Source organism: Protopterus annectens, chromosome 5.part0, assembly GCF_019279795.1.
Source record: "Protopterus annectens isolate FY-2018-M chromosome 5.part0, PAN1.0, whole genome shotgun sequence".
Taxonomy (NCBI): domain Eukaryota; kingdom Metazoa; phylum Chordata; order Ceratodontiformes; family Protopteridae; genus Protopterus; species Protopterus annectens.
The window spans coordinates 772,091,530-772,110,905 of NC_056735.1; the positions used below are offsets into that span (position 1 = coordinate 772,091,530).

The 19,376-nt window shown below is 39.7% G+C and overlaps 1 protein-coding gene across 3 annotated transcripts in view; it reads left to right on the plus strand.

Annotated features, from left to right (window-relative positions):
* The window catches only part of ATM (ATM serine/threonine kinase), a 3,174,581-nt gene that overhangs the window by 2,578,002 nt on the left and 577,203 nt on the right, over positions 1-19,376 (plus strand). For all 3 annotated transcript variants that reach the window (XM_044072618.1, XM_044072619.1, XM_044072620.1), the window contains one exon: positions 7,553-7,666. In XM_044072618.1, coding sequence (XP_043928553.1) covers positions 7,553-7,666 — 114 coding nt within the window. The remainder of the gene's footprint in view (positions 1-7,552; positions 7,667-19,376) is intronic.

The following is a 19,376-nucleotide window of genomic DNA, read 5'->3' on the forward strand; positions in this document are numbered from 1 at the left end:
CCATAAACAGGGTTATACAACAAAAGGAGGAAATTAGTTCAGAAAAAAAGCAAATCCCAAGAAGGAAAGACATCCCTGATCAGTATCAGTAAGAAACTAAGGTCCCTCATAAAATCATCCAAGGCTAACTTCGAAAGAAAAATATCCAAGGATTAGAAAGATAACCACAGACCCTTCTTTAGCTTTGTCAAGAATCTAAGTGGCAACTCGCAGATATGCTCTGAGATAGTGCAAAATATACGGAACCTACTGATATTGCCAACATACTGGCAGATAGGTTCAGTGCAAACTTCATCTCCCTCTCACCTTCAAAAGCGCCCACAACAATACCGGAAAACTGTAGTGTCCTGGAAATCACAGAAGCACAGGTGAAAACAGCCCTTTCAAAAGCCAAAAACACAACATCATTGGGGCCAGATGGTGTCCCAGGCTATGTCTTGCACGAACTATAGAACAAACTAACCCCCCACCTAAACACACTGTTCAACCTCAGCTTCTCCACAGCCTACGTGCCCATAGAATGGCACACAGCAATGGTTATTCCGCTCCACAAAGGAGGGGCCACAACTGACCCTGGTAACCATCGCCCCATAAGCCTGACTAGCCTGGTCTGCAAGTCTATGGAGCGCATCATCATGGAACTCATTAACAAAGACATTGGGAACCTCCAAACACTTGACCCGACCCAGTTCAGCTTTGTTAAGGGCAGATCATGCCTACTAAACCTGGTTGACTTCTTTGAGACAGTCACCAAGGCCATAGATGAGGGAAAGGTGCTTCACACAGCCTACCTTGATCTTGCCAAGGCGTTCAACACCATTCCTCACTCGGGTATTATAGAAAAACTCACCAGCCTGAACATAAACCCCTACATCACAAGATGGGTTGCCAACTGGCTTACTGACAGAAATCACACGGTAAGAATAGTGGGCTCCAGGTCCGACTCTAAACCAGTCATAAGTGGTGTCCCGCAAGGCTCAGTTCTGGGACCCCTACTGTTCGGCATATATTTCTCAGAAGTACAGGCAAACAAAGGAGGACTATGGCTAACCAAGTTCTCCAATGACTGCAAACTGGGAGCCATAATTGACTCACCGGCTGACACGGACATCCTTCAAAAAGGCCTTACTGAGACAAACGCCTGGTGTCAAGGTCATGGCCTCAAGCTAAATGCCAAAAAATGCATAGTCATCCCATTTGGGAAAAACAAAACACCCATGAATTACCACATAGGCGGCAGCCCCCTTAATACAGAAGAGGTAATAAGAGATCTGGGGACCCAGGTAGATAGTAATCTTCCTTTGACAATCATATTGCCAAAGTAGTTAGGAAATCCTTCTATGTGGCCCCTCTAATTACTAAGGGGTTCGCATCTAGAAATAAAGATGTTATAGTGCCCCTCTACTCGTCACTCATCAGACCCACCATAGAGTACAATGCCCCATTTGGGATGTACCTCACAAGACACTTGCAACAGCTGGAAAGACCACAAAAGTACCTCACCAACAGGATTACTGGCCTCAAACATATGTCCTATGCAGCCCGACTGAAAAAACTCTGGCTGTACTCATTGGCATATTGCTTACTCAGAGGTGATCTCTGCCTGACTTACAAAGCCATGTCCAACTCAGAATTGATGGACATGTTTCACCTAAAGAAATCCAAGTCAGTGAGAGCCACGCGCTGTAGTCAGCTAAACCTCGCCACAACAATAAATAGAACATGCAGAAGGGATAGATTCCTGTCACAGAGACTCCCCACGCTTTGGAACAAAATTCCTAACTGTATTAGGCAGAGTCCCACAATAACACTCTTCAAGAGAAACCTTGACGAGTGGATGGGTAACAGAAAATACACCCCTGGGATCACTTCATTGGCTCTGCTTGACAGAGGTTCAGTTAATTAATCAGTGGGGCGGCAAAAGCCGACACACTCTGGCTAGGCTTATAAATGCCCTCGGGCAGATACCCTAGTACCTACCTATGGTGGGGGATCTGTAGCAAGCTGCAGTTTGGATTGCGGTCTTGCCCAGAGTTAGTTGCACTTGTATAATCTCGGATGCATTATGCTGAGCAACTAGCCTGGAGGTGTGGATATCCTTAATGAATATGGACACGCCTCCGCCTTTAGTGTTTCTGCCCAGGTTAGGTGGCCAAAAGGTGTGGTATGAATTATAGCCTGGTAATGCAGGGGTACTCTCTGGAGCCTTGAACCAGGTCTCTGTCACTGCAAAGATGTCGATGTTCTCCATTTTAAGGAGTGCCTCGAGTGAATGCATCTTGAGGTTTAGACTTCTAGCCTTGAGTAGCAATACCCTCAGATTCTAACCTCTTCTGATTGATTCTTATAGTTATTGTGGAGCATCTTATATGCCCTACTAATTATCTCTTTAACAGCAGCATCTGTTCTACATTCAACTAAAAACTCTACCAGGGCATGTCTTTTACTTAGGATTTACCTATCACTGTCGCTTTGCCTATATTCTGATATCAATCCATGGTAGGGAAGACCATCTCTAGCCTGCAGTCCAAATGTTTTTTTGGTCTCTTCCCATTCTGTTACCTTTCCCTGTCTAGTTGTTTGCTGCCAATAAATTGGTTCCTTTGACAGTTTTCTTCAGTAAATTCCAGCCCCCTCTTGCCTATTGTCTGTACCTCTACTAGCAGTCATCATTTTCAGTAAAATTTCCTTTCCCCATTTCCGTGTTGGTTTAGTTCTTAGAATACTGTCTGCTACTTTATGAATATAATATTCTGTATGGCTGATATTATTCTGCTTAAGGATCTGCATCTCATACCCCACTTTCTTCCTTATTTCTTGAACTTTCCCTGTTTCATTATCGTCATCATCCATTTCCACTTTGAATTATAACCTTCTGCTTGTGTTTTTTATTCACAAACACACACACACATATATGTATATATATATATATATATATCAGCCTTAATTGTGTAGGTGTAAACACCCCAGTCTTTCCTTAAGCTCTCACCTGGTGCTAACATGTACTGCATCACCACAGGAGTTTGCATGTACTACCATAATACCATGACATGCATGCTTTCTCACACACACGTACATGCTGTAGGGGACCACCATGACAGATGTGAGATTCCAAGCCTGTGTCCTCAAGTAAGTGGCCTACACATAAGCCTCTGCTTGCTATGGAACATAATCAGACCAGGAACTTCCACTCCCCACCCTGAAAGGATGAACCTTTCCTTCCGTTCACTCCATCCCCCATGCCAGCTCCACCAGGTGTCTGACCCACTAATTGAACTTGAGTTGCCTGGGCTGTAGTTGGGGCTTTAACCTTCTTTGTCAGTGGAGCTGATACTGAACATAGTCTTAACAAATATTTATTTTTCAGTTCTGTGGATCTATTGCTGTAGTTTCATCTGTTATTTTACCACTCTTTAATACCATGTCATGTTAGGAGATGATTGACTCTTAGTGTGGTTTATATTATGATTTTTGCAGAACTTGTGTACCGATGACAAGCAAGTCACTCTTGTTAACTTATTTGTCTTAAGGCTGTATATATCCATATATAATGTTGCGTAGCCTTAGATCCCAGCTTTTTCTGCTGTATATTAGTTGAGTGCCTTTCTGTCCTTTCCATGTCACAGTGCCTTGAGCTATAAATATTCAAAAAGTGGCTTATTTTCTAATATAATAACTGTACTCTAAATCTTCTGGCTGGCCAGGTTTTGACAAACAGTACATTTCCTACTGTATGCTGTTTGTAGAAACATATCCATGGTTTCCGTTTTATGTTTTTTTTTAATTTATCTTTTTAATTCTTGCCTACTAATTTACTACATTTATCCAGTGTCAAAGTGGTGCATCGGTTTGCATTGTCACCTCACAGCAAGATGTTTTCTGGTTCAGTTCTCAACTGGGGTGCCTTCTGTGCAGAGTCTGCATGTCCTCCTTGCATTCGTGTGGGTTTTCTACCGGTGTTCCTGTTTCCTCCCACATTCCAGAGACGTGCATCTGGAGCATTTCTCTGCAGGCCTCTGCTGAAAATGGGCTCTGTCCCAGTCAGACTTTCCCAGTAAACAAATGTTAAATAAATAATGATAACATAAATAAATAAAATCTAATGGGCTCTGTCCCAGTCAGACTTTCCCGGTAAACAAATATTAAATAAATAATGATAACATAAATAAATAAAATTTAACAGTCTGCACATGGCAAGAGCTACTTTCCCCTAGCAGTATATCATCAGCATTGTGTTGTGTTTTAACAGAGGTCTTTTCTTCAGATATTGCTGAAGAATAGCATTTTATGACAAAGAAATTGTATTATGTTTATTGTAGGCTAGTCATTATCTCTGTGTGGGAAATCCAAATGTCATCTTGTAGGAGACTTAGATATTTTAGGCACTTTATAGTTATTTAATTATGAAAAAGTTGGAAAGTATCCATATTTCTGTGTAGGACAGGATTGGACAAGTTAGATAAAATATGGTAACTAATATTCTTTCTTGAGATTATCTTATTGCATAATTTGTTTACATCTAGATTTTTGCACTTTGCTGCTGAGCAAGACAGTTTGCATGCTACTGTTAGGTCTGCCCTCTGATTCAATTGGGGTAGACATGGACTGCACAGATTATTAATCAAATGTAGAGTGGTAGTCTACTAGTGAACTCTAAATCATCTTATTGGAAATGCCGGAAGACTTAATACCTTAGAAGTTAAAATGGCCCTTGTGTTGATGGTGACTTAGAGCCTGTTCTCCCACTGGAAATTTTATCCCTTCTGTACCTTTCCTATCAAACAATGGTGTGTGTGTGTGTGTGTGTGTATATGTATATATGTATATATATATATGTATATATATATATATATATATATGTGTGTGTGTGTGTGTATATATATATATATATATATATATATGTGTGTGTGTGTGTGTGTGTGTATATATATATATATATATATATATATATATATATATATATATATATATATATATATATATGTGATTATCCTAGCTTTTATTAACATTACAAATACTGACCATGGTGCGCTGACAAAGCACAGAGAACATAGCTCTCAATCTCTTAGTGCAAGAAATCTGTACAAAGCCTGACATAATGGTGGGGCAACGACCCAAAAATAGTTACAGATTTTAAATATTGTTCTTTTAAACTTAGAAATGTGCTAGAGTAACAGGGTTTTTGTTAAGATGCATTTTATGAAGGATTTAAAGTCTGAAACCCAAATGTATATAATTATTTAGTGACATCAATCCTGAGATCATCCCAGTGGTATGGCAACCCCCCCCCCCACAAATATTATGAGGAACAGACCAAACATTTGAGGCAAAAAATGGTCAGTTGAGATGTATGACCAAGAAATAACCTAAGTGTAAGCAAAATTGAAAAAAATAAAAAATGTATTTTTACAGGAAGGTAAGGTACCCACACCCCTGCTAATTATGTATACTAGCTCCAAGATCGCACAGTCAGAGAAAGGGAATATTCCCTAACCCCAATAATTGTGCAGTCTCGTACACCAGTCGACTAAAAACAACTGACTGAACAGATGTAGACCAAACACACTGTCGCCAAAATCAGAGCACACATAAATATGTTTGTCTATGTATACATATATGTATATAGAGTTGTGTATTTCTATATGTATGTATATATGTAGTCAGTAGTCTTGGTATTGTCTTTTTTGTCCTTTTTAGCCTTTTTTTGTCCAAGTTTTTTTTTGTAACTTTCTTCTCTTTTTGGTTGACTGTTTATTTGTGTATACAAGCTAATTGTTTATTTCCTTTCATTTTAGTTTTCTCTGTACTTTTGTTTCAGATAAAGTGAAAAAAGAATAGGAACCATCTTCTGAAGAATAGAGCATTTCTACACTTAATTTGTCCTTGCTAGAAATGGTGCCGTTGTGACAGTACAGATGCTACTAAATTTTTAATGCACTGCAACATCTTTTGTTACCACAGTTTTTGACCAGTGTTGTCTGAGGACACATCACTGCATGGCTGATTGCTCCTTGTGCTTCTCTTAAAAGTAGATCTTTGATACATGTTAGCATTATTCCCCCCCCCCCCTCCAACTCATTGGGACATTCCTTCACTAGCCATTATAGTCTGGGCATTCACCACAGGACTAAGTAATCTGTTGAAAGTACATTTATTCAGACTGTTTGCCCTGAATTCTTCCTTAGTCTTCCTTCCTGTTTGGTATTTGGAAGATTTAGGTTTCTCTCCAGGTGCTGAACTGTTTGTAGAGGCCTTCTCAAGGAAACAGTTATATGAGTACTCACTACTCACCACATCATTTTATCTTTCACAAGGCTATTTACTGTGGGTGGTATTTGTCAGTCTCTACCTACATTTTCCTGTCCAGTTTCTAAAATCTTTGTCAGTAACCGTTAAGTTTATAATTCTGTGTCATTGTAGATTAGTTTGCTTTCTTTCAGGAGGAAACCAGGTTGAGTTGTGCTCCAGACCTAGGAGCCATCAAAGTATGGCCAGTTCTTAAACTCAGCAAAGGGATACTTTGTATGGGTCTACAGGAAAGTGCATAGGCATCCACCCAAAAACTTGGAGACTAAATATTTTTAGAACTATGTGAGAAGGTATAGGATAGGTATAATCAAGTGTTATACCTTTGGCTAAGAACATCTTAATATCAGCAGTTGCAGTGAGTGCTGAGAAATCTTCATTCTTTGCATTTCATATGTTCTTCATTTCTTGTTGGTCTTCACATCTAGATAAGTTCATAGGTAAGTACTAGGCTAGTTGCCATTTTGGATCATTTTAAGCCTGGACAGTTTCCATTTTTGTGCTTGAAGTAACCTCTCCCATTTAGTCATAGATTAGCATTACCCTATCCTCAGTAATTATATATTACCCCTAATGAGAGTAAATGGAATCCTACCATAGATAATCTGAGGGAACGCATACATTCAATAATGCATTTAAGAGCTGTGTCTGTCCATTAGTAGTATAAGGGGCAAATTTTCTGTCTTGGGGTAAATTTTCTGTTTCCCATTCATAGATCTAATTTCACTTGAAAATGGTCAGTGGTGAGCTGTATTTTATCTGGATGGGGAGTCTGTTTGTAGCAGGGTATCCTCTGTGAAATATACCCGTCTCTCCGAATCATTCTGTTGATATTGTAGAAAAGGTTTAGATCCCTAGACTGAGTATTTCTGATGCCATTTGACTTGCTGATGAGCAGTAAGTCCATCAGTAATGAGTCAGAGGATGCCTTGTATACCAGACCCAGGTCACCTCTTATCAGTCTGTAGGATACTGAGTATAGTGATAGGGCTTTGAGTAAGTCCATGCAGGACGTTGTTTAGGCATTGTATCCTTTTAGTAAGGTATCTCTGTGGGTGTTCCAGTTGTTTGTTGCATGTGTTTGGACATATTTTCAGCGTAGAAGTGTGGTGTTTTTTCACTGATCCATTCAGTAGAACTGAGCAAAGGAAGTAATATTAATAAAAGAGAAAAACTGACTCTTATTTTCCTTAGTACATTTAAATGTATTTTACTTAATCAGTTACCTCCTGGTGTTTTTCTACAGTGTGGTGCAAAGAAAATTCCATCATACAAATTTCTGCCTTTGATGTACCAGCTAGCTGCTCGAATGGGTACGAAGATGCCTGGAGGAAAGATATTTCATGAAGTTCTAAACCACGTAAGTAGTGTTTATTTATTATAAAGCTTGCTTATAGCATTCTAACATTTAACCAAAGAGGATTTCACCAAATATAATTTTCTCACATAAAAGTGAGGAAATGTCATTCAGTAATAGGAGACTTCAGCTTTTCTGTGATATTTAGTGACCACAGAGTTGATTATGCTTAGTTGGAGGGTAGAGAGGATCTATTCCTGCATTTGCTTTGCTCCCACTCAGTTTTTCTTGGAATATTTTTTTAGTGCTATTCCACTGAATTGCATTTCAAGAAATGGCATTCAGTTTAATCTACTTATGACAAACGTTCCACATTCATTGTATGCAAGTCAAGTGGTATGACCTGATTTAATTCATATTTTACTACTATCACTGCCTCCAGGGAGTCCACTGTTTTAAGAATTTTAATTCTGTTGGAACCAGAACACTTTCATAAACTATAGGAAGTAATACATAAACCTGATGGATTGCAGTCAAGTTGCTGTGTTATCAGGAGAGTGAATGAGTGAGTGAATGCAGCAGAGAGCGGTAGGAATGATTTAGTGGTTAGGATTTAAACTTCTTGGATATACTGGCACAGCTAGGATTTTCTAGTAAGATCATCAGAAAGTATGATTTTCTTCTTCTTTTTTGTGTGTATGTGTGACTTTCCACTTACCTCGGCCCCCTTATGACGAGGGCCCTGAAGTGTAAGCATCATTTCCTGACTCCTTCCTGATTTCTCAGTTCCTCATTCCATACTTGGGTAGCTAGTTTGGTTTTTTGTTATGAAAGTGCTGTTAATGTGTGTAAAACGTTATTAAGTTCCTGATGTTGATATTTCTTTCTGTTCCATCAGAGTTTTAGGTTTTGATTAGTTTTTGAAGTTTCCAGATCACAGAAGTTCTCTTCATTACAAGTGTGGGCATGCATGCACGTTATGCATCATCACTCCCCTTTTTCCCATTTTCCACATGGGGTTAGGGTGTCGTATCAGCTGCCACCATCTCTCTCTCTAATCAGTACCACTCTGCTATCTTCTTTGATGCTCATGCCTGACTGTCACAGGTAGTCTCTCTCACAGGCCATCCATCTCTTTGCTGGATGGTCTTGTTACCTCTTGCATTCTTTCTGTCTGTCCCAAATATTTAACAAATGTCAAATAAATAAATAAAATCATCTTCATCAAATTATCTTCTGCTTTTCTGCACATGTGCCCGATCCACCATAATATGTGTTCTTTGACCTTTTCTGTAATTGGAGCTACTCTGGCTTCTGCTTGTATGTCCTCATTTCTTCATCTATCCCACAGTGTGCATATTACCACCCCTCTCAGGTAGTTCATCTCCATCACCTCCAGCTTTGTCAACTGCTCTGCCTTTACTGCCCAGGTTTCTGTACTGTACAGTAATACTGGTTGCACCACTGTTTTGTAAACCTTACTTTTCATCTGCTTTGGCATTCTTCTGTCATATACTACCCCTGACACTCTGCACCCCTGTAGCTCCTCTTATTCTAGCTTTGACCTCTTCATTCAGACTTCCCTTCTCCTCAACCTTCCATCCCAGATATTTGAAGCTGTTCATTCTCAGTTCACAGCTTCTCCTGAACTTCAGCATTTGCTGTCATTACATATGTCTTATCTGTACTTGGTTTTACTTTAAATTTAAAGTGCTATGTTAAGGAACATTCAAATAAACTCAAACCTGAGCTCATCTAAAATGCTCCTACAGTCTTCTGTCTTCCTAAATCAGACTACACTGCAGTACTGACTGCTTCTCAGTTATAGGTCTAAAACCATGAGGCACTTCCATCTTGTCCAACAACTTCCTGTTGTGACTTTAAACCAAACTCAAACAAATTGCGTCAAGCTAACCCAGTATAAATGTTGTATTTCTGTCAACATTACTTAGCTTTCAGTTAGTAATTCAAAGTGATTTTGATTTCCAAAATGTGTAACCAGTGATCTTACAGCCTCATAATGATAAGCACTAATCTCCACTCTAAATAAAAATATCTGTTTAACAGAATGTATTCCACATAAAATACTTTCTGAACTTTATTACTTAAGTTCTGTATTACTGTATTGTATATAATTGTGTCTTTATTTTTTACTATGCTTCTCCAGACCTCTGCAGCCCTTCCATTTGTTTTCTCTAGTCTCTGGACCCATTCAACCCCAAATCCCTCCTTTGTTACTTCCAGGTACTCGAGACATAACTTTTTATTGGCTAGGACCTCAACTCCTTGAAGAGTCAGTCTCACAGTGGCTAAAAGCTAACATCATGCTACTCAAGTCAGAAGTGACAAACTTCATGACACCCATGCAGACAGGAGCCGAAAGTTTGCTGAATCCTACACTAAGCCATTGTACGAGCACATCCACTTGTGCATGAATCCTGCCATTCCAAATAGAACCAAGACGCTCTCCTCCAAAAAAAAGGAAGCCAATCTGGAGGTCCCCTGCCATAAACAAGCTATACAACAGAAAGAAGAAACTGTTGCAGAAAAGAGAAAAATCCCAGGATGCAAAAAATTATCTTACCAGCCTCAGTAAGAAGCTGAGATCCCTCATAAAATTCTCCAAAGCTAGTTACGAAAATAAAATTGCTAAAGATTCCAAAGACAACCACAAGGCATTCTACATTTATGTCAATGTCAAGAATCTAAATGGCAATGCTCAGATCTACTTTGAGCTACAACAGAATGGCATTAAATATACTGATCCCAATGATATTGGCAGTATCTTGGCAGATCAGTTTAGTGCCAACTTCACCCCCCTCTCACCCCCTAAAGGGCCCATATCAGTACCAAGAGATTGCCAAATTCTGGTAATCATGGCCGCACAGGTAGAAACTGCACTCTCAAAAGTGAAGAATACAGCATCCATGGGACCAGATGACATCCCGGGCTGTGTACTACATGAACTACAAAATGAACTGGCACCTCACCTAAGTGTCATGTTTAATCATAGCCTGACCTCAGGCTTCGTGCTCACTGAGTGGCACACAGCTACAGTTATCCCGCTCCACAAGGGGGAATCCACCTTGGATTCCGGAAACTACAGTCCCATCAATCTGACATGCCTGATCTGCAAGGGAGTGGAACTCATTATCATGGAACTTATAAACAAAAACATTGGCAACCTTCAAACACTGGACCCCACCAAGTTTGGGTTTGTGAAGGGCTGATCTCGTCTCCTGAACCTGATTGACTTCTTCGAATAAGTCTCCAGAGCTGTGGACGAGGGTAAGGCTGTCCACACAGCCTATCTGGACCTTGCCAAGGCCTTCCACACCATCCCCTACTCTGGAATCATAGATAAACTTACTAAGCTGGGCATAAATCCCTACGTCACTTGATGGGTTGCCAACTGGCTTACTGACAGAACCCAGACTGTAAAAGTAGCAGACTCAAAATCCAGCTCCAGACAGGTGACAAGTGGAGTACCTCATGGTTCAGTTCTGGGACTGCTCTTGTTTGGCATCTACTTCTCTGAAGTGCAGGCCAACACTAAGGGACTGTGGCTAACAAAGTTTGCAGATGACTGCAAACTGGGAGCCACTATTGAATTCCTCAAATGATGTGGATATTCTACAGAAGGGCCTTAAAACAGATGCTTGGTGTCAGAGCCATGGGCTCAAGCTTAATGCCAAGAAATGTATTATTATCCCCTTTGGGAAAAATTATGTACCCATGAATTACCACATAGGTGGCAGTACACTAAACACCAAAAGTGTGATGAGAGACTTAGGGTCACAGGTGGACAGTGGGCTTACCTTCGATAACCACATTGCCACAACAGTCAGGAAATCCTTCTATGTGGCACACCTCATAACTAAGGGCTTTTCATCCAGAAAAAAGGAGGTCATTGTCCCACTGCACTCATCCCTCATTAGACCCATTGTAGAGTGTATGTGTAAAAACAGAAACTGATCTCTCCACGAAACACCAAATTGTAGATTCACTTTTAGCCAAATAATCCAGTAGAACTAGTAACGGTAAAATAAAATAAACTTTTTATTAAACAAGTGGGTTGATAAGCGCTTTCGCGTGGATACAACCACGCTTCTTCAGATTTTCTTCTTTTTGACCCATTATAGAGTACAATGCCCCATTTGGTATGTACCTCAGAAGACATCTGTAACAGCTGGAAAGGCCGCAGAAAGGCCTAAACCAGATACCCTATGCTGTCTAAAAAAACTCCAGCTATACTCTGTGGCATATCGTCTACTCCGAGGTGATCTCTGCTTAACATACAAGGCCATGTCAAACCCTGAGCTGTTGGACATGCTCACTTAAAGAAATCCCAATCCCTCAGAGCCACACACTCCAGGGATCTAAACCTTGTCATCACAATGAACAAAACATGCTGGAGGGATAAATTCCTGACCCAGAGACTCCCCATACTCTGGAATGGACTTGCCCATACATGTCAAGCGGAGCGCCTCCTTGGCCGTCTTCAAAATGAACCTTGACGATTGGATGAGAGATAGGACATTCACCTCGGGGATCACGTTAGTTGCCCTGCTAGACAGGGGCCTAGGGAAGTAAATATTGTGGGAAGAAATATCCAGGGAATTGTTGTGGCTAGGCTTGTATAGGCCCTAGGGCCGATAGCCTAGTACCAACCTATGAGAAGTATGTATTTAGGTTTTGCAGGTTACCATGATAGTGTCTCTGGACATGAGAGATGCTGTTTGGTACATCATTTGGAGTGCATAACAGAGATTTCTCAAATTCACTAAGGAAGAGTATCAGTCACATTACAAAGTGTTGCTCTTTGGGATTTCTTTGCCATCCAGAGTTTTTACCATCTGTTGGTGTAATGGCTGTAGCTTTGAGGAAGAAGGATTTTCTGACATTCCTCTGTCCATGTGACAGACGCTTAGTAAGAATTTCCTAAAAGTGATCTGATTTTGGGGCTGTGTCATAGTTGCAGTCCTTATGCATGACTATAAATTGAAAAATGTTATTTATGACCCCTGTTAGGAAGAAAGCATTATAGGCATGTAGTTTGTCACACTTCATTGTCAATTGTTCCTGCCCTTGGCGAGGTCATGGACTTGACCAGCTTCATGAAGGTGCAGTGTTCAAACCTGGACACTGCTTTGCCTTCTGGCTTGGTGGCTACCATTGTCTTCATGGTGCTCTTTGTACACCTAAGGACACAAGTGCTGCAGTGAACTCTGAGGTGTCACTGGCTTTTGAGCCACAATATATTCATGAGCTGTTTTCTTGTTGTTGGACCATGGATTTGTGGACAGTCCCTATTGTCCTTCCTGAATTTGAATTGTCACAGATTCTAATAATGGATACTTCAATTATGGGCTGTGGAGTTTAGAGACACTCTCTCACACATAGTGTTAGGAACTCTGCTTCCCTCTTGATCAATATCAGCTGTTTGGAGGTGACAGCAGTACTTATGGTCTTAAAGGCTTTGGAGGAAAAACTGCATCCATGGCCTCACACCTTTCATTATGTGGTCAGACATCCAGTCCATCATGTAGTATATAAATTAACAAGGGTGCAAAACATCATGTTCTTCGTCCGGGAAGGTGTTGCTTATCTAGCCAAGCATCATAAACGAGGACATCACTTTTTTCAGGGATTCACATCTCTAAGGATGTGAATAAGCAATCTTTGTGTTATATCCTGAAGCTGTGGATTTAGAGGCTACTCCTAATAATAGTGTGGAAATGGAGCACAGTTGACATTGAAATTTTTACCACTTGGGAGAATAAGTTCATTACTGTTTATTGCTTAGTGTTCAGTACTCAAAAATAATTGTTTTAGATGCATTTTCTCTCCTCTGGTATTGGAAATTTAGATACACATTCTGCCATTCCTGCTAATTCCACAACCATCTCAAAGTTCTGTGAAGGTAGATTAAAATTTACTGTCATTCTTTTGTTCCCTCGTGAAAAAATGATGTAATTTCAGACTCATAATGTTGCTGCTAGCAGTACTGGAATCTCTCATGTTGTACAAGGAATAACACCCCCCCCCCCATAATTGGAGCAACAACTGGCTTCACGTCAGGGCTTGGCTTCTGATATAGTCCCCCTTTATTCCACCAGATTTGAAAGTTAGGATCTCGGAAGTTGTTGACACTGGCAGTTCCACTTGGCATGCCTTTGCCTTTAAATGAAAACAGTTTTTAGGTCTGGTGAAGCTGTGCCCAGTACTACCCTGGTTCATTTGCTTGCAGATTAACTTGACATCTCATACCCTGTGCAACTTGCTTCTCATTTATTTCACTGTCTTAATGTACTTCCTTGCTGCCTATGTATGTCATGACCATGTGGAGGACAAGATTGTGATTCATCAGCTGGCTTGTCAAGCAGTTCCTTAAAAGATTGCTGCTTCTCCCTCTTCCTTTTAAGAACCACCCCTCCCTTAGTATATCTACTTAATCGTAGAGAGGCTGACCCATCCAGCCACTGTTATAATCTGTTAGGTTAGCTTCAGCAGAGTAAATATTTTAGAAAATACTCTTCCTTGTTGTCTTCACTTCTGCTTATGATTTTGAAGATAGGGAACCATATCTACTTTTTTTTTTTTTTTTTTTACACACTGGTGTTCATGCAGGATGAACCAACATCTCATTGCAAACGTTTTTTGAAATTGTCTTTGAACCAGTCCATAAATCTAATTGTTTGCTTTATAGTGGTAGAAACCAGAGAAGGGAGGGTCTTTAAACTTTCTCTGACTACCAACAACTCAGGTTGTACTTGTATCAGGGGTGGGAGTATAGGTAGATGGACCAGCTGTTTGTGTCCTTTGCACCAGTGAGGAAAGAGCTTGCTGTTGCCAAACAGAGAGCTCCAGGTAGATTATTTACTAATTATTTTTTTTCTTTTGCCATCCAACCACTAATCGCCTGTTAACAAATGCTGTCATCAAATCTTACTCCATTATAGGAGAGGCTGCCTCCATTACTTATGGCATTCATTTCTCCAATGTTGGCACATGCTTTTGCTACTTGATTTTCAGTGCACATCTTCACTAGACTTCTTGTCTTGACCATGACTCGGAGTCAAGCTGCATTTGGACTCCATTATCTAAACTCTGCGCTTGTTTGACCCTCTGGCTCCTTCCAGAATTGTAATAGCATCTTAGGGTTCATCCCAACATAGGACCTCTCAAAGGAATATATTCATGTTAGATACAAAGGAACATAGGAACAAAACTAGGCAAAAGATGATTAGGACCCACAAGATACATAGCCATATACACCTATAAGTAGGCATGCTTAAAAATTTGTGCTGTCCTCACAAATCGAGCAGGGTTGTGCATGACAGTCCTGGTATAAGTTTGTGTCTACCCATCCAGTAATCAAGACTAGCCTTAAAGGTAGTCAGTGTAGAACTTTGACTTCAAGTGTTAACGTATTCCATTGCCTGAGAGTACATTGAGTTAGGAACTTATCTTTCCAGAGTGTTTTATTTGTTAGTGTAGCTTTATGTCTAGAGTGCATGTGTTTGTAGAACCAGTGGCTTAACTAGGAAACAGGAGTTCAAATAGGATTGGGTCTTTCATGGCTCGAAAACCAAGACATAGGTCACCTTAGAGTAGTCTGCAGGCTACTGAGTATAGAAAGAGTTATGTTAGTTTATGAAAGATAGTTGAAGTATTTAAGGCATTTTATTTTCTTGATAAGATATTTTTGGGACCTTCCCACTGAGTGTTATACTTGAATTTATATGTGCCACATGGGGCATTGTGTTCAGTGATGGGTCTGATAGAGGAAGAGCACAATGGCAGGATGACTTTGGATCTTTAAGATATTACTTTGGAAATTAATTGGGCCAGATAGAAGGATTTCCTAACTAGGTTGGAAACATGATGATTTAACGAGAGAGAGAATTACCAGTGTAAATACCCAGGACTTTTATGATATTATCTGTCTAAAGACGAGTACCATTAGGCGATAACTTTTTCTGCTGAACACTCTTATGCTGCCCTTTAGCTTGAGACCGTTTTCTTACCTCCCAAACTATTAGCTTAAGAATCTGAACAAGGCTTAAACTAATGGGGGGATGCCCAAAAATAGGAACAGATTTTAAATATTGCTCTTATAAACTTAGAAAGTTAATAGAATAACAGGATTTGGGTTAGCATGCTTTTTTCTAAAAGATATAAAGTCTGAAACTCAAATGTATATCATTACTTACTAATTTCAATCATCCATGATTTGCCAGAAAATCAGAAATTTTATGAGGAACATTTCAGAAATTTGAGGCAAAAATCTGAACATTCTGTGGAAATCTGGACAGTGGAGAAGAGGGTACCAGCAACTTTCACTGCATGCTATCTGTCAGATAGCCAGTTCGCAATTTAGTAGCAAACTGAGGAGTTTACATTGTTTGTTCATTTTTTTAACACCAGCACGGAGGGCAGTATTGAAAGCCTTGACTACATCAAGATTAGCAGTGTGCACTGAATGACCACTGTCCATAGCCTCTGTAACCAACTCCAGTTAATCTTACTAGGTTTAGGAGACAGGCCCTATCCTTCAAAAAAACAGATTGAGATCTAGATCACTTAAGTTTTTTATATTTGCAGAAATTAGTTCTGTTATATGTTTACTGGCTTTGCATTTAAGGCTGATGGGTCTAAAAATACCTGAGTTTGTAGAAGAACCACCTTATGTAGTTGAGCCAGGAGTCACAGTAGCCATTCTGAAAGCATCAGGCACAAACCATGTGGTTAGGGAGAGGTTGAGGCTCAGATTGTGCAAACGTTGCGTGGTTGAAAATGCAGCCTAGTATATTTTCTGGTCTCATGGAAGTATTATTTTAGTCTTTCTAATGGACTATAAGACTTGTTACAATGTGATTTGCATGGAAATTAAATTCAGGAACACCGGGGGGGGGGGGCAACAATGTGAATAGATAGGTTAAAGTTAGCACTAAATTTTGTCTGCTAATATATATGAGCTCAGTGCTTTGTTGGACATTGTTCCTTAATTTCTTGACATAACTAAAGAAAGATTTGTAGTTTCCGTTGGTATCCCCAAAGACTTTAAACTCTTACTTTGTTACTACATTTCTAGTAGGACTTTCTAAGGTCTTTGATGCTATTTTTCAGTGTGACCAAGATAAGGGTATGGGAATTACAACTTTTCACTATTTTTCTTCTGTTGTTATGCAGTTTAATTATTGGATTTCCACCAAAGACATTTATTCCTACATTTACCATTATGTTTAGTGTGGACAGGTATTGACTTTTCTGTGTAGCTGCTTAAGTGCTGGTAAAAGTCAGAGGTGAATGCAGCAACTGTCTCAGTTGGGTCCAATTGCAAGGGATTGTTGGGAACTTTGCATAAGTCTTCTGCAAGCTGAACTAAATTTCTCCTGGGGAGGTCCCTAAAGGCAGTTTTTTGTGGTGGTGAGGTAGTACCATTAAGTCTAATAGAAAAGATGACTGACGTTTGGTCAGATTCAACCAGGTATGAGGAGATGCGGGGTGGGGTCTAGGCAGGGGCTAGGTCGATAAGGACAAGGTCAAGGATGTTAGAGCCTCTAGTAGGTAATTTTACAATTTGCTCAAGTGCATTGAAATTAAATTCTAGGAAATGCAGTGCATATCCATTTTTTGAGGTGCAAGTGTGCCAATTAACTTTTGGTTAATTGAAGTCCCCTAGCAAGAGGGTATTTACTTTGATGTTTGAATGCTCAATGGTGTATACTTTCTTATTAAATAAGTTGATTTATAGGAGGATCCTTCTTGATGGGTCAAGAGACCCTTCTTTCATCCTCTTGTGGGCAATTGCCTCCTCTACTATCCTTAACTGTTGGAGTTCCTTGTAAGTTGGACAGATGTATATTTTTACACTGTGTATTTAGTAATGAAAATGTTCATTCTTTTTATTTCTTAATTTACTGGGGAGTGCTTGCTTGTGACATGGGAAGAAAATGGTAGAATATGCTGACATGTAGACTTGTATGGTTGGTGTGTTATACAACAGAATGATTTGGTAGAAGAACACATTGTTAGATTTACAGAAAAATGTATTGAATTGTGAATGGTCAACGTATGCTCAAGCTAAGAGCCATGAAGAAGGGTCATCTTGTACAGCAACTAGAGTGTTGTATATGTGTTACTTTTCAGGCGTTTACAGTTCAAATTATGGAAGCAATATAGAGCATCCACTCAAGTGGTGCTTCTTTACTTCGTTATGTCTGGGTAGAGTGCTTTTAACTCCCCCAGTGCTGACTTTTTAGCTGTAGGGGAAAACTAGAAGTTGAGGTTCATTTGCTCAGTAGATAGCGTTAGCACAGGCTGCTAAATCCTCCCTCTATCCTATGAAGTGCCATGGTGTATTTGTTGCCACACTTCAGCATAGACAAATGTCTAAATGGACCCAGTCTGCATTTGGTATTTTCAGAAGATTTTTACTTTTGATTTTGTGAGCAGTCCCACATTTATTTTATTTATTTTTATTTTATTTTACATTTGTTGACCGGGCTAGTCTAGCTGGATATATGCCCATTTTCAGTAGAGGCCCGGGGAGAAAAGCTCCAAGGGTAAGATTACAAGTATAAAACAGACATAAACAATGGTAATACAAGTTTTACAAACAAAGCAACTAAGTAGGCAACAATAATTTCAACATAGCAAACCAAATATAATGTATATATAAGAAAAAATGGTTAATATATATATATATTTTTTTAAGCCAAAAAGTATTCATATAATGTCAATTGTGTAAGGTTAGGGAGGACATAATTATTCTAGTTTGGTTATTTCCTTGTTTTTAATTTTTAGAAATTTTCCCAGAGTTTTTTGTCAACTTTTCTTGCCAAACTTGTTGTCCCTTTTTGAGTTTTGGCTTTCAGACATTATTTTCCTGCTAAAATTTGTTACTTTTCAAAAGAAAGTTTCTATGTTCTGTAGTCCTGTCTCGCCTTCATTCTTACACTTGGGATTGGAACCAAATCTCTGCTCCGACTCGGCCATACTTCATCTCAAAAACTTCTGGTTGGCTCGTGGCTAGGGGGTATCCCATCATGCATCACCAACATTTCCCAGATCTCGTTTTCCGCTCGTTCAGCTCCAACGTGATTCTTCTTGGCCGTGGCTAAGTGATATTTTCAATAATTTGACTTGTCATTGTTGGATATTGTTAATATTGTCTTGCTAGTTTAGTGTGTTTATTGCAGTCTGTCTGTTTTAGGCTATTTGCTGCTTATTTTCTCTGTGTGTTTGTTGTACCTTGTTTGGCCGTTCTTCGTTGGCCTTTTTGGTATCCCTGCATCGCTAATCTGCTGTGCTGCTGTTTTCCTCTTCCTCTTTGGGCTAGGCCTGTTTACGTTAGAGGACCTAGTCCTTTTTTCTGCTGTTTGTCACCCATTGGGCTAGGCCCGTTTAAATTAAAGGACCTAGTCCTCGGTTCTGTTTTCCTTTTCTCCCCGGGCTAGGCCTGTTTAAATTAGAGGACCTAGTTCTCAATTTATTTTGTTTTCTCTTAGGGCTAGGCCCATTTAAATTACAGGACTTAGTCCTTCGTTTATCTTTTTCTCTGTTTAAATGTTGTGTGTTGTGGTTGTGGATTGTGTTTTTTTGCATTATGTCAAAAGACACTAAGGATCATAAACCTTCGGGCTTCAAAAAGTGTACTCAGTGTGCCCAGAAGATGTCCTTGACTGATGGGCACAATTTGTGTGTACACTGTTTGGGAACTATCCACCTCCAAGAGTCTTGCCTGTTTTGCCATGCGTTCAGTCCT